Genomic DNA, 19527 nt, shown 5'->3' with positions numbered 1-19527 from the left:
CAGGATGTAAAGTTTACATTCACTTTTCTCAAAATAACTGCACTTTAAGAATTGTAAATCACAGAATCCCATATTCATGGCTTTAGAATAATTACATATTTAGCCCTTATAACAGCCAATGATCAGATTACACATCCTGTTTTTAGAGATAAGTGATTCTATTATCTTTTTGGAAAGACACTGTTGAATGAAATATAATTGTTCAAGAATTTACCTACATTTCTTAAGCGATTCAAAATCAGCTATTTCAGTCAGACAAAGTGAAAGCTGCATCCCTGACTGCCTTTCATGGCTTGAAGCCAGACTGATACAGTATGCTGGAATTCAATTGATAATGAACAGATCTTGCAAGATCTGATTAATCTGATAGAACCTAGTCATGTATACACTGACGAGTAACAAAGAATGCCATTTTACAACTGCAGACCTATAATGTGAATCTAATATAATTTCTCACATCTAAAGAAGAAAATTAGCGGCACATTAATCATGTACACCGAGCAAAACAGAATTAAAAGTCTTTACTTCCTTCTAGTAGCAAAAAATATTATTAAGCTTTACTGTGAAAATGATTCACCATACATATTGGTTTCCAATTCATTCAAGCTTCGGAAGTGTGTTAACTATGTCAAGGTTGCCCTTAAACACAGAAAACAACAGTTAAAATTGAAAAGGCCACTTCCCTTAGTAGGGCCTGATTCTGTAGTCTCCACCCAGGCAATTCTCCCACTAATTTCAGTGGGAGATTTACCTAGGTATGAGCTCTTACTTGTTTCACTTTTTTTTAACTGATAGCTATACGTATAATCTAAATCAGACTTCCTTATTCTCTTCTACTTAATTCAGGCAAATGCAATTCAGCCCTGTGCAGAAGACCAGCACAAGGCCTATGGACCACTTATCTCCCACTTAAGCACTCAAAATAGGACTTAACTGAGACATAAGTGGTGTATAGTCCATGGAGTGGACTACGCTCAGGGGTAATTTTCATCCAAAATGAAGGGAAGAAAGAACTCTCTGACAAATACTAATAAAAAAAATGTTAACACTGAGACTTTATATATACATATACATAGAAAGATGAAAGATAACTACAAATACATCTGTTGGACAGTCTAAACGTGCATTATAGTAAATATTTACAAATATATATAAAAAATCAAAACTTTTATATCAACATTATGCTATCTTTATTTTGAAGTGTCACAAAACCAAAACATTTTATTTATTATTCTTAAAAGATAATTGGCATTGCAAAGTAACTGGTAAGAAAAGTCTGCTACAAGAAATAAACAAATTATGTGTTTTAGCCAGCTCTCTTCTTCCAATTTCACAAATAAAAGTCTAGGTTTCTAATTCAGTTTAAATCAGTCATATTATCTTGCGCTGAACGTTAACAGTAAGAGCATAGAAAGCAAGATTAATTCAGTACAATTTATTTTAAAATGTCTGCTACTTAGATTTTCCCTATTAAAAACGGAATTAATCCAAATATGAGTTATATTTCTGAAGCTAGATGGCACAAAGAAAATACAATAAATGGCTTAAACAACCTATTTTAAGGAATGTTTAGCTACACTTTATCAGAAATGATCAGAGCAGTACCATGCAGCTGTAATCTGAGTCATGTTTTACGAACAAGGGAATACAAACAAGACAAGCAGCTGGAGCGGCCCCATATTCACTGATGCACATCTTTCTCCCTAAAGCTATGAAGGCCATTTTGTCAAGCAGGATGAAGCAGAACAAAAGTGGCTCTGAAAGCGCCGTTACAGGCATCCAGATAACTACATATAGATGTACAGCTAAAATTACCAATTAGTTTACCAATTGGCTGCAACGGATTCGATTGGTTTGTAATTAATTCTAGTTACTGGCGCATAGAGCAGGATGGTTGGCGCCATCCCTTTGTCCTCCTGATACACAATACTACTGCACAGGGCCCTAGGGTCTTGGCTCTCTAATTCACCTACTGTACTGAGTGTAGCAGATATACCCTATGGTGCTGAAGCAGTGGAAACTTGTACCACTTGAGAAGGTGCTGACAAAAAGGAACCTTTATGGGGTAGACTGCTGCTACACTAGAGTCAAGGCAATTTTAAATGCCATTATTTTTCAAGGTCAAGTGTAACTCATACTGATTTTTAAAGGGCCACTACAAGCTAAGAAAACAGGCTGGGGTTGAGGGGATGATCTTAAAACCAATGTCAACAGGAAAATGTGAAACAAAACAATTTCTACAATATTAAAATTCCCCCCTGCATCATTCTAATGACTTCTTCATGCTTTCATTTTCTACCTTAGTGTATTTCCTTCCTCCAGTCCTGACACATTAGCTTCATTTCAAACACCACCACATTTTTTTAAATATATACATATTTTAATCCCTGCTTCTTCTTCCTACATTTGGGGCTCATGGTAATCTTTTCCATGGATGTCCCCACCTTTCCTAAACACCTTGGAGAAGCCTTACCATAATGCATTTGCAAAACAGTATATGTGTGGTCCTGTGATCTCATACAGCTTCCTGTATCTTAAAGGTTTTTATAAATAATGAAAATACCTCATCATCCTTCAAGTTTAGTATCAATATGGTAGAATTTTTGAACTGGAATGAAAACAATATATATTTAATTGAAGTGTTTCTCTAGTTAGTTGAAAAAGTGACATTAATTTCAGCAGTGGGCAATTAAAGAGGGCAACCCTTGAATAAATATTGGACAGGTCTCTAGACATTAGAGCCTCACACCCTATAATTCACACATACAAAAATGGCCTCCCCTCACTTCATAGCAACGGCTTAGTGGCAGACCACTGGAAGGATGTCTAATATTAGTAAGACCTCATTATTTTTACAAAATATCTACAGTAAATTTACTAGTGTTCTCTTTTTCTGTTTGATTCCATGGAAACACATCCCTAGGTCCTCTGCAGGGACCTGGCTTCATAGGTGTGGATAGACAGCCCAGCCCTGCTGTCTAATCTATCATGACCCCTAAATTAAGCAGGGATTGCTGATGTAATTTAATGCCTCTTACCCAAGCCAGAAATAACATACATGGGTTAACCCACCACAGAGTGCAACACACATACACTGAAGGGATAGGATGGGAGGTGTCAAGGCAGGAGAGGGTCAGCAACAGTAGGAGATACCACAGACGTACAGCTCCTGCTAGTACATGAGTCATGTGGGTCCAGAAGCTGTGCAGAAACACAGGGATCTCCCATAGAATAATGAAGAAGAAACTCCATGAGCGGAAGGAAACTCAACAGTTTCCAGTTCCCTGTATAAAAAAAAATCTACAATGATTTGGTTCCTATTGCATGTACCTTTCGAAAAAAGGAGTCTAGTTTGTTCAGATATAAATGTAGTCAACTTTGAAACCAAAGCTTCTCAGTTTCACTCCCCTACACTAAAATGCAGGGAAGGCGGGGGGTGGGAAAGGAGACCACAAGATGGAACAGTTTCCCACCTTTCTCACCAGTAGAACATACCAGAGAAAAGAACTCTATTAAGACACAAATGTTCAGTTCATTCTCAGGACTGGAAATGGGTATTGAGTTTTTTCTACACGTTGTTAGTTCCTCAGAGTAATTATGTCGTACATTTTGGATTAAATATTTTCAGATTAGGTGCCATTTTCAGTTATTCCTGCATAAAAAACAGGCAAACCTAGTATTTTTCTCTTCTGTCTTTCTATTTAATTTTGAAAAGGACAATCAGATATTTGTTTTAGTCATTTGGTTTAAAAATTGCCCTGAGGCTGAGAGTTTGCACAACAAGTTTCAGTGCAGAGATACTTTTTTGACAGCCAAATTATAAATGCTTAGAAAAACCCAGAGGGTTTGGTTTGGATTCTTGCTTCCTAGTCAGGGACAGTTGCCAAAGCAGTGTGTTTAATCTTAGTGGAGGATGGGGGGAGGGAAATAATCCCTTTACTCTATCTAATGGAGTGCCACTGAACCACTCTCAGTCAATGAAAAATCACAGTAACATGAGGCCTTAAAGAAGAGGCAAAAACTGTGTGATGGGGGAGAAAAACAATATAATATACACAAATAACTGGAGTTCTCCAAAAGATGTTGCCTCCACTGTAGCAGTCTTGCACCATGCACATAAACCACTGAACTGTTAGTAGTTAAAGCTGCTGGGAGCACTTGTGACAATCTAGGATCCAAATGTTCAAGATCCCATAACTGTTCTCAATTTCTTTCCTCATCAAAGCATCCATTAAGGGACTGCAAAGAGGAGTGGAGGAAAGATGATGAATGTGTCTCAGCAGAGGCCTCCACCCAATCTCACGCTGATTTTCCATCTATTCAGCTTCGCTGACTTCAACCGAGTCATTCTTGGTTTACACTGGGGTAACAGAATAGAATTTGGCCCTATATATTCTGAGAATTCCAAGTATTCCTAGGCAAGCTTCATTTTGCTTTAACGAATTATCTCAGCAGACCAGTGTAGGAGACTAATCAGCAGAATCACAATCACAGGAGGCCAGGGAGTGCTGACTTAGAAACAGACTGAAGCGCTGCTCTACTGAAAGGAGCAACTGATCTATATTCAGAGTCAAGAGAATAATACTTCATGCAGGTGTGAACTCCACATTGCAGCCTAACATATTTCAAAAATAGACATATTTCTAATAGAGGCAGCCAGTGTAGCCACAGGTCTCACAGAATGCCCTCAATCTGTCTGGTATTGAGACTCCAGCCTGATCATAAAAGGCCTAGATACAAACCAGAAACCATTTGGAAAGCCTCTGAATTGAAATTTGGATTTCTCCACAGGGGAAAAAAAAAAGGAAAATTTACAAATAACTCTGACCTTTTTCCAAACAGTATTAAAAACTTTTTAAATATCTAACCTGACACGTCATTTCATGGATAGATTATAAGACTTGTGAATAACACAGCATGAGAGTTATATATTTGCTAATATGAAAATCTATGACCATCTCACCAGGTTTTGGGGTGATGTTTCAGAACCACTTTGTCTTTCTGAATACAGTGTAAGGAGGATCAGCCATAGAACTTCCAGATTGTTTCTTTTAGAAGATGGAGTGTGAATAAACACTCTTCTAGAGGTTCAACTCTAGTAAGAAATCAATTCAAGACCCAGTGGTTTTTGGGGTTGTCAAACTAATCAAAATACATGTAATGGCCCTAAAAACTAAGATGGAAGAACCCTGAAATTGTCGCTGGTATGAAGAAATGGAAGATAAATGAACCCATCCTGATGATGGACAACAGAAGAACACACTATTTGTTTAGATAATACTTGTCTGTCATATTGTATCTGAGAGTCAATACAGATTATCCATTCACTGAGTTCACGAAAACCTTGACTACTAGCCTAATTTCTCTTAGTGCCAATATATTTGTATGCAATCTATTTTCTTTGTTTTCCAAATATTAAACAAGGAGGGGCAGAGTGAGATTGGGAATAAGAGAGTAAAAGGGAAGAAAGAACATATTTCAAGTACAAATATTTGTACGGAGGGATGATCTGGTGGGTAATACACAGGACTAACAGAGAGGACTCCAGATTTCATTCCCAGTTCTGCCACTGACTCCTGTGCCCAGATTTACTCATATGTAAAGTGGGGACAATAATATTAACCTACTTCAAGAGATAGGTGAAAATACTTTAAGATCCTTGAATGAGGATTACTACTATTAATTATTATTATCATCATTAAGTAGATTGAGACAGGCCGAATCAGAAAATACATATTCACTTCATCTGCTCACATCTGCAAAAATGTCGCTTTAGGAGCAACTTAGAACATAGCAAACTGTTTGGTACAAGCTAACTTTCGAACATGTTCCTGTGCCAGAGTCACAAAGTCTGGTGGATGGAAGTTAGAGGTAAAGCTTCATCAGAGTTCATGGCAATGTGACTGGGACCATCTCCAAATTTCACAGGAAAGCAGCACAGACCGTTCATTATGATTTGGGGAGTGTGTCATGTCCTACAAAGGGTTAGAGGGCTACTCTTCTGTTGGGCTAGAGAATGCTAAATAATAAAATAAAACAGAGATATAAAATACACAGAAAAAAATCAATATTTAACTTGAATGTGGGGCGACTATAATATGGCACTTATCTACACAATTTAGCATTTCATTTTTGTTTCCTACTTGGTCTTTTATTTACCAATTCTGTCACCACTGATCCAGTGGACAGACTAATTTAAATGAAATAAGACTATGTTTAAATTTGCTTCTTTTAGAGGTAATTTAACCAATTTGTCACTGTATCCTTAAGCATGAAGCATCAAAGCAGTATCAATACATACATTTGTGGTTTCAAATACCTCAGCTCCAAACCATTAGCAAGAGTTACTGAGATACTGCCTTAGGCAGCATCCAAAGCCAGGAGGAAATACACACAACAGCTGATCTTCTTACACACATTTCCACTGTTTGCATCCTTACCACAACCCTTTCGTCTGCAATTTCAACCACAACCCGTCACCAGAGCTCAGCCGCATTTGGAAGCACTAAACATTATCCACAGTGACAATCTAATCAATAACCAAGTACTCCAAATCATAAGATTGAATAAATCCCATATGTATAACTTCAAAAACAAACACACACATTTTCAATATATCCTGGATTAATCCAAACGTGTTAAATGCTGGTAATAGGGTCAGGTTTTATTTTATTTAAAAGTATATATCTTGTATTGGAATTTGACCTTTAGCACAATTAAAACATTTATAACACTGCATGATGTATCCACTTGATTTTTTCAGTATATGGAAAAATAGTGAAAAATTTCCCAGATTAAAATAGAAATATTCAAAATAATAAATTAAGATTATTTGAATAAAATCTATACGAAAGCTTTTCTTAATAACAATTATTTATTTTCAGAGGACAATTTAAAAATAAAAATAAGTAACACAAAGGCTTGAGGAACAATTACCAGATATTATATTTCCTTATTTAATATTATTTTTACAAAACACTTATATAACATTGTAAATATAAATGACACTTCACAAATTTAGCTAACAATATGTTCTCTGCTCAAATAGCTTTCAAACTAAATAGGCAAGACAAACAAGACGACAAAATATGAGTCAACACGAGTGCTGTTTTTGTTTATCGTCATCAATGTCCTTTAGTCCCTCAGACCTGGCAGACTTTGTGTGACTTCTCAACTGTAGGCAGTGATTTGTCTGTCTAGTACCATAAGGTAACTCTTTTTTATATAATACTGTTCTAAACCACTGAATATCTTCTCTAGACACATCAGGCAAGTACGAAGTGTTACCAAGTAAGCATAAAAGTGAAATTAAAGATATTTCCACAGTTAATATAGACTTTAATTATAAAACTGATTTTCATCTTAAAATGTAATTTAAAGATTCAGAAGACCAGAGTGGTCTTTTTAATCTCTAAACTCCAAAAATATAATTATTAAAGTTATTGCTTAAACAATCCAGCAGAATTACTACATATTACCTATCTATCAACACTGCAGTGTCACTGTATGTTCATGGGAGGTTACAGTACACGAAGAGAGATTATATGAGCCACAGAGAAGATCAAATCTTCCAGCTGCAATTCTTATAATTCCTAGTCTTTTCTATTACAACATTGTCCATTATCAGAATTATTTTAATAAGCAAAATAGAAAAATATCTAGTAAAATTTAATAAATATTTAATGGCTAGTTAAACAATTGGAAAAATAGCTTTACCACCAAATCAGAAAAAAGAAAAGGAGTATTTGTGGCACCTTAGAGACTCTCTAAGGTGCCACAAGTACTCCTTTTCTTTTTGCGAATACAGACTAACACGGCTATTACTCTGAAACCTGTCACCAAATCAGAGTCATCCAAGAACTATTTTTATACAATGACAATGCATCATGGCTCAGTTGATCCACCCCAGAACCTATAAAAAGAGGAGACCATATGTGGGGAGAGGAAGAAGTTCCACCTCCCTTGTCTCAGAAGATTCTCTGCTCGCAACTCTACAGAGTACAAGGTGTGGAGTTGGAGGCAGGATATGCTGATGCTACTGCATGCATAGCTGCTGTGCGATGCAATCAATGGCAGCATGGCTCCTAATAAAGCTATGTTGCCCAGGGGTAAGATAGACAGAGAAGCAATAGTTATCCTTGAAGGACAGCTCCTGTCTCCACACAAAAAGGGGATCTCCTCCCTGTAGATCCTTAGGAAGTGTGTACTTTGGAGAGGATATTGCTCCAAAATCTGTGTGTCTGCAAATCTCTACCACTGTGAGGGAACAGTCTCATAAAAACTCTTTAAAGTGAACTTTGCACTGTTTTGCACACAAACCCTCTCCTGAGGGTGTCAGAACATAAGAATGGCCATATCAAGTCAGACCAGTGGTCTATCTGTCCAGTATTCTGCCTTCCGACAGTGGCCACTGCCAGGTGCTTCAGAGGGAATGAACAGAACAGGGCAACTGTCAAGTGATCCATCCCCTGTCATCCAGTCCCACCTTCTGGCAGTCAGAGAGGTTTAGGAACACACAGAGCATGGAGTGGCATTCCCTGACCATCTTGGCTAATAGCTATTAATGGACATATCCTTCATGAATTCTTTTTTGAACCCAGATATACTTTTGGCCTTCACAACATCCCCTGGCAACAAGTTCCACAAGTCGACTGTGTGTTGTGCTAAGAAGTACTTCCATATGGTTGTTTTACAGAATGGGGCAATCTACACTATTGTCTTAAAATCATATTTAGAGGACACACTGAAATAGCTCTATCAGGTTCACAGAATCAGATAAATATAGGGCTAGAAGGGATTTAGAGATCACCTAGTCCATCCCCTTGTGCTGAGGCAGATTAAATATACCTAGACCATTCCTGAGAGGTGTTTGTCTAACCTATTCCTAAAAACTTCCAATGATGGGGATTCCACAACCTCCTTACATAACCTGTTCCAGAGCTTAACTATCTGTATATTTTGAAAGCTCCTCCTAATATCTAACCTGAATCTTCCTTGTTAAAATAAGTCAATTACTTCTTGTCCTACCCTCAGTGGACATGGAGAAAAATTGATTTCCATCCTCTGTATTGATCACCTTTTACATATTTGAAGACTGTTTTCATACCCTTCCCCCACATCCACCCCAGTCTTCTCTTCTCTAGCTGAACATGCCTAGAGCTTTCAGCCTTTCCTCATAGTCATATTTTCCAAACCTCGTAATTTTTGTTATTCTCCTCTGGACTCTCTCCAATTTGTTCACATCTTTCTTAAAGTGCAGTGCCCAAAACTGGACACAATACTCCAGCTGAGGCCTTACCAGTGCCAAGTAAAGTGGAACAATTATCTTCCCTGTCTTACATATGACATTTCTGTTAATACATATCACAATAACATCTGCTATTTTTGAAGCAGAAGCCTCATATTCAATTTGTGATTCACTATAACCCACAAATCTTTTTCTGCAATACTGCTGCCTAGCCAGTTATTCCCTGTTATATATTTATGCATTTGATTTTTCCTTCCTAAACATGGTACTTTGCACTTGTCTTTTTTGAATTTCATCTTGTTGATTTCAGACCAATTCTCCACTTTATCAAGAGCATCCTGAATTCTAATCCTGTCCTCCAAAGTGCTCGCAACCACTCTCAGCTTGATGTCATTCACAAATTGTATAAGCAAACTCTCCTCTCCATCATTCAAGTTATGATGAAACACTGAATGGTACCGGAACCAGGAATGACCCCTGAGAGGCCACAGGAGACATGAACCATTGATAAATACTCTGAGTATGGTCTTTCAACCAGTTTTGCACCTACCTAATTTCATCTAGGCCATATTTCCATAAACTGCTTATTAGAATGTCATGCAAAACAGAGTCAAAAGCGTCACTATAGTCCAGCTTTATCAAGTCTACTGCTTCTCCCCATCCAGTAGGCCAGTTACTTTGTCAAAGAAGGAAACTAGATTGGTTTGGCATGACATGTACTTGAAAAATCCATCTTGGCTATTACTTACCACCTTATTATCCTCCAGATTTGAACAAACTGACTGTTTAATAATTTGTTCGAGTATCTTTCTGGGTATCCAAGTTAGGCTGACTGGTCTAAATTCCCCAGGTCCTCCTTTTTCCCCTTTTTGAAAATAGGTACTATGTTTGCCCTTCTCCAGTCCTCCAGGACCTCACCCATCCTTCATGAGTTTGCAAAGGTAATCGTTAACTGGTCAAAGATTGCTTCAGCTAGTTCCTTAAGTACCTTGGAGTGAATTTTCTCGGCCCCTGCTGACCTGAACACATCTAACTTACCTAAGTATTCCTTAACCTGTTCTTTTCCAAGAGCCTTCTCCCTTGTTGTTAATATTAATTGTGTTAACCATCTGGTTACAATTAACTTTTTTAGTGAAGACTGAAGTAAAGACTGAATAGTATATGTTTAGAAAAACATATGTTCTCAACCAAGTAAGCAGACTAGATTGAGAAGAATATGGTCAGTCAGGCATGTAGAGGGTAAATTATCTACCTGTAATTGTTCTCTGAAAGCTAAATTCTGTATTTGAACTAAAGCCCTGAGGTATCATACTTTCAGACAAGAGTCTTCCTTTTAAGCACTTTAAAATATCTTCCATTAAGCCTTTTGCCCTTGGGGAAGCAGTCACGCACCAGAGAATATATGAAGTGCCCCAACCATCACTTCTTATTTACGTGAACAAAAAGTGGGGTCCTTCTCTGTAGCACTACAAGTGCTCACTATTTTGCATGACAGAGAAGTAATTTATTGGGATCTTTTGCCTTTATTTCTTAATTTTACTATCACTTCTATTCTGTACTTTAAAGCCCAGAGGAGTTCTAAGCTTCACCCTTGCCACTGTCAGCTTATTATGTTTTTTTATCAGACTTCTACCTTTTATTTTTTTGTGACTTTGTCACAGCTTATACAGAAAAGTGATCTCTACTGATTTCTAGCACTGGTCTGCACAGTAAGAAGAGTTATGATGGGATTTGCTCACTATGAATTACCACCCTCAGGAAGGCTTAACATTCTATTGTTTTGAAAATTACATTGTTTCTCCTTTACAAAGTGATTTGTTTAAACACTGTGATGCAATACAATAAATGGAAATAAAAGAGTCTGAAGAATGATAATGGCATCCTCAACTCAAACTGGGTTTTTCTCCCCTCCCATTATTATGTGGGTTGAAGATGGACTATTAACTGTTACCCCTGTTCGATCCAAGTAGTTAGCCAAAGTTCAGGGACCTTTGGATTGTTTCTGTTAGGACAAATTGATGATGGAGAGACATATCTTTAATGGAATCCTGTTTATTTACAAAGAATACAAAAAGTCCTGTTTCACTGAACACATGAGGAATCAAACAAAAGCAGATGCTTTCTTTGCTCACAATTCCGTGTCTCTTTCAGCCAGCATTCAGCCCAAAATCTCTCTCTCAGCTTTTTCTCAGGCCATGCTACAAATGTTTCTGTGTAGCTGCATTCTCTCCAAGCTTCTCTGGTCTTTGTGCTGTTTCTTGCACAGACACCCAAACAAAACACAGTTGCAATCCAATCAATGCCCTACTCCCTGCATTTGTGATATCAGTCCCCAGAGAAATCCTTTGTGTGCCACACTGTTAAATTTCTATTCAAGATTTGCCATGTGTCTATGTTTTGGATGGTTCTCCGATTGCTTCAGCTGCCTGGTTTCATAAAGGAGGATCATGATTTCTGACAACAATCTTACATGAAGATGGGCAGTTATGTGTGCAGTTTCAAAGACCTTTAACCCAATCTATAACACAATCTTAAATATTAATTTTCTAGTTTCTGACAATTTCATTCACATATTTACATTTATTTACATTTACATTATTTACATGGGACATTTAATAAATTAAGGCTAACTAGCTGTTTTAGACATGTTTGAAAACAAGAAAATGGGATGAGTACAAAATTCAACTGCTCATGTCTATGCAGGGAATAAAAAGAGAAGGAAGGTGGATGAGGTAATATATTTTATTGGACCAACTTCTACTGATGAAAGAGAGAAGTTTTGAGCTGCAGAGCTCTTCCTCAGGTCTGCTCTGTGTATCTTGAAAGCTTGTCTCTTCCCCCAACAGAAGATGGTCAATAAAAGATATTACCTCACTCACCTTGTCTCTCTAATATCCTAGGGCCAACAGGGCTACAACACCACTGTAAATGGGGGGGGGGGAGGAGATAAGATTATTTCATTGGCACTCAACCTGCATAAATCTTGCAATGCAATATTCTGTTGCTGACATTTTGTCCTCAGAAGCAGAGGTGGGGTAAGAGTCTGACTTTTGTCTCTAGATAGCTTAGAGCTCATAGCCCAGGCGGCAATGGCCTAAAGTGGCTTTAATCCACCTTTACATCCTTCCAATCCTAGATTGCTCTTAGGGCTTAAGCAGCACCTGGAAGACAGCCTAAATTACGGCAGTCTCCCTAGGTTGCCTATAAGCCACAGTACTGTCTGAAATCACTACAGTGCTGTGTGCTGAGGCCCCATTCCCAACATGCCCCTCCTGGCCCCAATACCATGGCCTTTCAGGCTATGTCTACACTGTAATTAAAAGCCTGCAGCTGGCTCATGCGAGTTGACTCAGGCTAAGGGACTGTTTGGCAGGACTGTAGATGTTAACGTTTGGGCTCAGGAGGGAGCCCAGGCTCTAGGACCCTGTGAGGTGGGAGGGTTCCAAAACTCAGACTACAGCCCAAGCCCAAACCTCTACAATGCAATTAAACAGCCCCTTAGCCCTAACCCCACAAGCCCAAGTCAGCTGGCATTGGCCAGCCGAGGGTATATAAATGCAGTGTAGATATATCCACCGAGGCTCCTCTGAAGGCAGTTTTATGACTCTCCTCTACATTTTCTGCGCCAAGAGAAACCTACTCTAGATGAAATCAGGGCTTTTAGAGACCCTTTACACCACTCCAGCCCTTTTAAATAACAGCAGAATAGGACTGGAATGGGGAAGAGGATCTCATCTCTGGAGTTAGAAAACAAACACAGGGCCTTGTATATGATATGTATTACAAGGCACAACATGCCACAACATAAACAGGATAGGATGTTGCCAATGGGATGATGTAGTCTCTAAAATCAGAAATGGATACAAAGTTTTATCATACACCTTATTGTGTCAAATATGGATCTATTGTAATGCGCTATGCGCTATACCGGAGACTGACCAAGGCCATCTACTAAGCAAGAAGAACTGTTGACAAGGTCTCACACCAGTGCTTCATGCTCAACCCTGTTTGCATATCCAGTTCTGAGTGCAAGTCAAAAGCCTAATCCCCAGTTACAAAGCCCTAAGTGGGCTGACGCCAGCTATCTGAATGACTGCCTCTCTCTGCACCATGAAATAAAAGCTGCATTCAGCCAGAGAAGTTTGGCTGACAGAAGTCAGGATATGCCTTGCAGGGAGTAAGGGCAGAGCTTTGGGTGTGGAGAACCACAACTGTGAAACCAGCTTCTGGCAGAGATTTGGCTGCACAGCCTTACACAGCAAAAAATCCTTTTGAAAAAGAAAAGAAAATGATGTATGTACACGCATGTCAATGACATACTGATCAGTCTCACAGGCAAGCCTATATACCATAAATTTATATTATACCTTTTTCCTGCTTACCTACATGTACAACATTAATCCTAAGAAAAAAGCAAAAATAATACTTTTCCAAAACATTCTACTATTAGGCATAAATCAAAATAAATATATTATCAAAGTCACTGCCACTTTATATTGTACCAAAGGTATCTCTGACATTTAGCTAAGAGCACAATAAATCAATCAATACTATCATACTATCAATACTATCATCATGCAAAAAGAAATCAAGAAGCAGCTCAACAAATATAACTGATAACTGTTCTCCACAAATAATTAATAGTAAAATTATTTTAAAATTTCCATCTTTCCCATATCTCATCTTCAAAAAACTCTATTAAAAGATATATGAACATATAATATTGTGTATTCAATGCTATCCCTGAAAAGAAAATTCCAAAAATCAAGGTACTATAACAAAAATAACACACATACAATTTCCACAATCATAGATTCATAGATATTTAGGTCAGAAGGGACCATTATGATCATCCACTCTGACCTCCTGCACAACGCAGGCCACAGAATTTCACCCACCCACTCCTGCGAAAAACCTCTCACCTATGTCTGAGCTATTGAAGTCCTCAAATTGTGGTTTAAAGACTTCAAGGAGCAGAGAATCCTCCAGCAAGTGACCCATGCCCCATGCTACAGAGGAGGCGAAAAACCTCCAGGGCCTCTTCCAATCTGCCCTGGAGGAAAATTCCTTCCCGACCCCAAATATGGCGATCAGCTAAACCCTGAGCATATGGGCAAGATTCACCAGCCAGATACTATAGAAAATTCTTTCCTGGGTAACTCAGATCCCACCCCATCCCATCACAGGCCATTGGGCCTATTTACCATGAATATTTAATTACCACTGAGACTGCATTGAAGTGGACGTTTTGTGATTAAACAGGCATTTCTTTATATATGATGAAAAGAATGCAGCTACTAAATATGTTTGGTGGTATAAGATTTAGGATTTACATAAATATTCATTTCTATGCTTTTAAGTGCCTGGGGAGTTTTGCAGGCAAACAATGTGACAGGTAACTGCATTGTTGTCATTTACTAACCTTAACTGTTGTTTTAAATAAAGATTTTTGGTTTGGGATGTATATATATTTCCTTCCAAGCACAGACTGAGTGTTATGACTGGAATTCTAGGTGAGGTCTCAGCTCTATAAAGATGTGATAATGATACAAATAAACTTCTTTCCTTCAGTCATAAAAGTTTAAAAATGGTAATCTGATTACATGACAAAGCAGACTGGTTTTCTTAAAAACAAAAATTCATCCGAGAAATTTCCTGAGCAGGAAGACAGTTCAGTAACAAAATGTTAAATTGTGTTAGACCAACTAACGGTTTGGAAGCCTCCAGCTACTGTTCAGTTCTGAAACCTGGTTTCAATTAAATATATTTGTACGCTAATCCCAAAGCCAATTTGGCCATCTCTGATTTCAGCAGAAAACTAGATACACATGATAAGATGAAAGTTTATTTTAAACTATATATGTAGATATGTAGATATATACATATCACAATGATTAGATAATGGGTTCCAGAATTTGGTGAACTTTCAGCCATGTTTAATGTTAAAAAAAAATGTGCCTTTAATATTTTGTTAAAGATGTATTGTTCTGGCTTCTCTTAATTCTTGTGATCATTTAACGCATTATAAAGTAATACAGTGTACAATGAACTCTTATTAAAAGACAACAGTTTTCCTACTGAGTTACTGTATGACACCATGCTTTGTGTGTCTGTTTTACATCTTATTACAAACACAAGGTTATCTAAAATTAGAAAAAACACCTTACAACGACATCCCACCCAGACATTGTTTATACTTGGCCATCAATCCCACTTTCTTACCACCAGAGAGTGAATTAGAAGAGTGATAACTATCTCTGCAGAAACGGAGCAATGTATAATTAAGACATTAAACAGGAAACTAAAGAATGTGAAAACAGGCTGAATCCCAACAGTGCCACCTACAGCAAAAAGTACTGCAGGCAAAAGGATATGATAATTGCTGGAAATATCAACCACAGATTGAATGAGGCGTTTTTGTTTTTTGTTAATATAAATTAATCTTACTGCAGTGTTAAAAGTCTAAGAGAAAGTCACATATTGCTATAAGTTTCATATCTTTCCAAACCAGTCAGCGTGTAAGATGAAAGCTGCTTTTTCTTGGCAAAAATAAATATGTTTTCAGCTTTCTTATTTAAGGCCCTCAATTAAAATCTAAAGCATGCAATAATTTGTTCTTGAGGTTCTGTTTCTTGTTTTTAGCTTATCTGTAATGACAAGAACAGCACCAAGAGACACATTGCAATAATTGGGGCAGAACACTTTAGAAAGAGTCTTACCTTGCATTCTACTACGCTCTGATCCGACTCACAAGTAACATAGATTTCATCAACTGCCCGTCTAAGATTGTCAAAAAGAAATGCCCAATATCGAGCTCTCAAATCAACTTTTCGAGGTTGCCTTGTTTTTGTTGGGCTTTTGTCAAAGTTTTTATCTCCAGCGGCTCCTGATGTTATTTTACAGTCTACTGTAGTGCTCTGAAGAGATGAGATACAACATTAAAAAAAACACAAATAAGTGTGGCAAGGGGTTGGGCTTCTGTATAACATACTTTTTTCAACATATGTCAACACTTTCAAACAAGACATCCTTCATTGAGGCTTACGTCATATCCCACTGACTGAGTTCTTCAAACAAATTTTCTCACCTTAAACAAAAGGGGCAGGTTTGTAGAACCTAATTTCTGTTTCTCTGACATTTTTAACCCAATATTTACATCTGCACAGTAGCAGAAGATATTCTGCTCTGAATGTAGATGGGAAAGTTGCATTTGCCCCATTACTTGTTCTGACAAGAGTATGTTTCCAGAAGATGCAAAAGCTATTTTGCTAATGACTATGCCAGGTACATTCTGTCATCAAACAAATGTTATTGCAAAGACATTGTATAGAACATTTTGTCTCAATTTTTTGTTAAAATATGGTAACTTCAGCGTACAAGTTTTAAGGCCAATGAATACATCTGTGACCAGCCTTTTAATCAATGTTTTATTGCTTCACTGTAGTAAAGAAGTCAGTAAGCACCAAACTAGTTACAAAGAGAAGCTTTCATACTTCAAAAGATTCATGTCTTTGCCTGTATAGGTGACTTTCCATTCATCGCACTCAAACATTACAAGGCAAATTCAAATCCAGCATATTGACTTTAATTGTGTTGCTCTTGCTTATTCCAGGTCTGAAGTTGACTCTCTGCTGTTTTGACTCTAGAGTCATGATTTCAGCAGTGTTAAACACACCTTAAGCTTCTACTCTCATTTTCAAAGAAGAGAAATGGAGTATAAATTTATGGCTCTCTGCAAATTATTGAGATATAAACGCTATGTTAAATTTGATTACTCTATTTTCTTTGGGCTCGTATCAGTCCCAAATTTTCTTCGTGACTGCTGGTTCACAGATGCTCTGTTTTGTGCCATTTTAAAAGCAATAATTTAATGATTACTACAGCCTTACACATCTGCTGAGCTTGCACATTCAATTCATTCCTTTTCATAAGGTGGGAGGTAGGTTTTTCTTTGGCTGACTGATATACTGTAACTCAGTCATAGAAGACATTCTAAAGGGATGTGAAGCACCTCTTCCTGGCTGACAGCTCAAAATTGAATTCAGCCAGATTCAGGATATTGGGCCCATCTAGCCTAAGATTCTCTCCCACAACAACAGCCAAGAGGAAGGAAGGTGTTCCCACACTAGAAGTGCTGCAGGTATGGGGGGTCCTCTCCAGCAACTGGGTCAAGCACCCCAAATCAATCCAAAGTGATCCTCAATCACATGCAATTTTACCATGTTATCTATTAACTAGGTCTGAGAACAAAACAGATCAAAGCCCTAGCCTATGGGTTTTATATAAATATATGTACATCATTTATGAACGAATAAACAGAATTATAGTCACTGGCAGGTCAAAATTGGCCCCAAATTTAGGTTTTGTAAAAATAATCTACCAACCCAAATGTAAATATATAAATATTGCTTTGCAGCATTTGAAATCCAGATAATACAGCACTGCAGTCGTTTCCGTGCATGAGAACACGAAATTGCTTGAAGTGATTATAAATCAGTGAAACTGACTAGTCTATTTTCATTGTCTAAATTGAGAGAAATACAAAAAGCAAGAAAATACATAAATAATTAAAAGAAAATTAGGTTTTTAAAAAGTAACAAAAAGCTACTTCCCAGACTATTTAAAGGAAATTTGGGAATAAAGTTGTCAGTATTCTCCTTAAAAAGACATGGCAAGATATTGAGAACTATAACATTACATCTGATCAAATACAAAAACAAAAAGAATGGAGAATAAGCTTTTATAAATAAAAAGGCGCCCATGCATCCTTTTTTCATATCAAAAGAAAAGACTGAAGGTTGAAATATACACCTCCCTCATTACTGCCAACACAAACATAGCATTGTGTTAGTTAGGGCATGAGAACAAGAAAACAAAACCAACTTTAAATGGAAAGTAAAAATAACCATTTAATTTCATTAACCAAACAATCAAGCAACATAAATGGAAAAAAACTGATTTGATTTTGTTTCCTTTTTAATAATTCTTATCTTGAAGCATTCCTTTAGCACTCCTTTCATGCATATATTTTCTGTGGCAGAGATCTCTAGAATCTAGAATTCACAAGACACTAGTACATTTTTAGTATTGCGTGGAGAACTCCACCTTTTCAAATTCCAAATTCTTTAAACTCCATCTTTCAGTCAGTGTGTCAAAATGACCAAAACAATATAATATGAGCCAGGGTGCCTACAGGATGTATCAATTAAACAAAGGGATGAGGATTTCAACAGTTTAAATCAGTTACTGAAACAAAAATGCTTACAGACTACCACTTTTATATTCCAAGATTAAATCCAATGAGATTTAAAAGAGCCCAAGCTACTAAATCCTTGAAAAGCAGGTTTTATAATTAAAACAACTAATCTTAACTACAATACAGAGAACAGGATGCTATAATAATTGGCTTGGGTTCAAATCCTACTGCTCCTCACTGAAAAGCTGAAAAACATTTTTCTCCTGTGCCAAAAGTTTGTTTCATGGCAGGAAAGTTTGCATTCAACAGAGACAGAGCACCATTGTAGAAACGTCATTTAAGCCCAAAGGCAATACGAGTCAAAATACAAACTCTACAGTAATTTTGGATGAAAGTCTCAATGTTATAAATGGAAAGTAGATGGATTAGGGGGAAACCAGAAAAACATTTTTTACATTGGCATTTGTGCAAAAGAGATCCCAAGACTGTGCAAATACTAAGTGCACAGAGGATTTTCCTTGTTCTCCTCAGAAGGTTCTTTGTGATTTTTAGTATTCCATCATAAAGACACTGCAATAAATTCAATGCCACTTTCAACAAATTATGCTGGCTTTAAATGAAAAAATTTTCTCTGCATGTTTGGAAAACATATATATCAAATCAGATTTTTATATAAAAATGACACCTTTAAAAGTGGAACAGTAGGTGAGAATCACACAATTCTTAAATTACTGTAGTCTAAGACTATAAATGTCTCTACTTCTTTTCTAGAAGATTTTAAACTATAGGCCACATTTGCAGACATGTAACTACCAAACAGAAGTGAATTGCACAAATGTGTGAGGGCAAAACTTGCCAAACTGTTTACTGAAGATCAGCTCTATTAGAACTTCTGGATCCTTTTATGGGTTTTCTCCGCATTCCAGTCTATTCTTTCCCTCAAATAGCTCTGCCAAATACATCATATAATGTACTAAAAAATTTGGTAAATTTCATTTAGTAACTAAGAAGGAGCACACAGTGCAATCAGATTGGCCATGATTTCAATGGCTGCACTCACATTTCTTTATCACAATAAAATTTA

At 37.2% G+C, this 19527-nt stretch overlaps 1 protein-coding gene across 14 annotated transcripts in view; it reads right to left on the bottom strand.

Annotated features, from left to right (window-relative positions):
* Positions 1–19527, bottom strand: part of SCAPER (S-phase cyclin A associated protein in the ER) — a 356135-nt gene that overhangs the window by 278694 nt on the left and 57914 nt on the right. For 11 of the 14 annotated variants that reach the window (XM_043523924.1, XM_043523925.1, XM_043523930.1 and 8 more), the window contains one exon: positions 15967–16164. The exons of the other annotated variants lie outside the window; for them this stretch is intronic. In XM_043523924.1, the coding sequence (XP_043379859.1) occupies positions 15967–16164 (198 nt within the window). The remainder of the gene's footprint in view (positions 1–15966; positions 16165–19527) is intronic. 14 annotated transcript variants of the gene reach the window in all.

The sequence above is a fragment of the Chelonia mydas genome, chromosome 10, assembly GCF_015237465.2.
Source record: "Chelonia mydas isolate rCheMyd1 chromosome 10, rCheMyd1.pri.v2, whole genome shotgun sequence".
NCBI classification, from domain to species: domain Eukaryota; kingdom Metazoa; phylum Chordata; order Testudines; family Cheloniidae; genus Chelonia; species Chelonia mydas.
The sequence above is the reverse complement of the archived record's forward strand: the minus strand, read 5'-3'. Positions and strand labels throughout refer to the sequence as shown.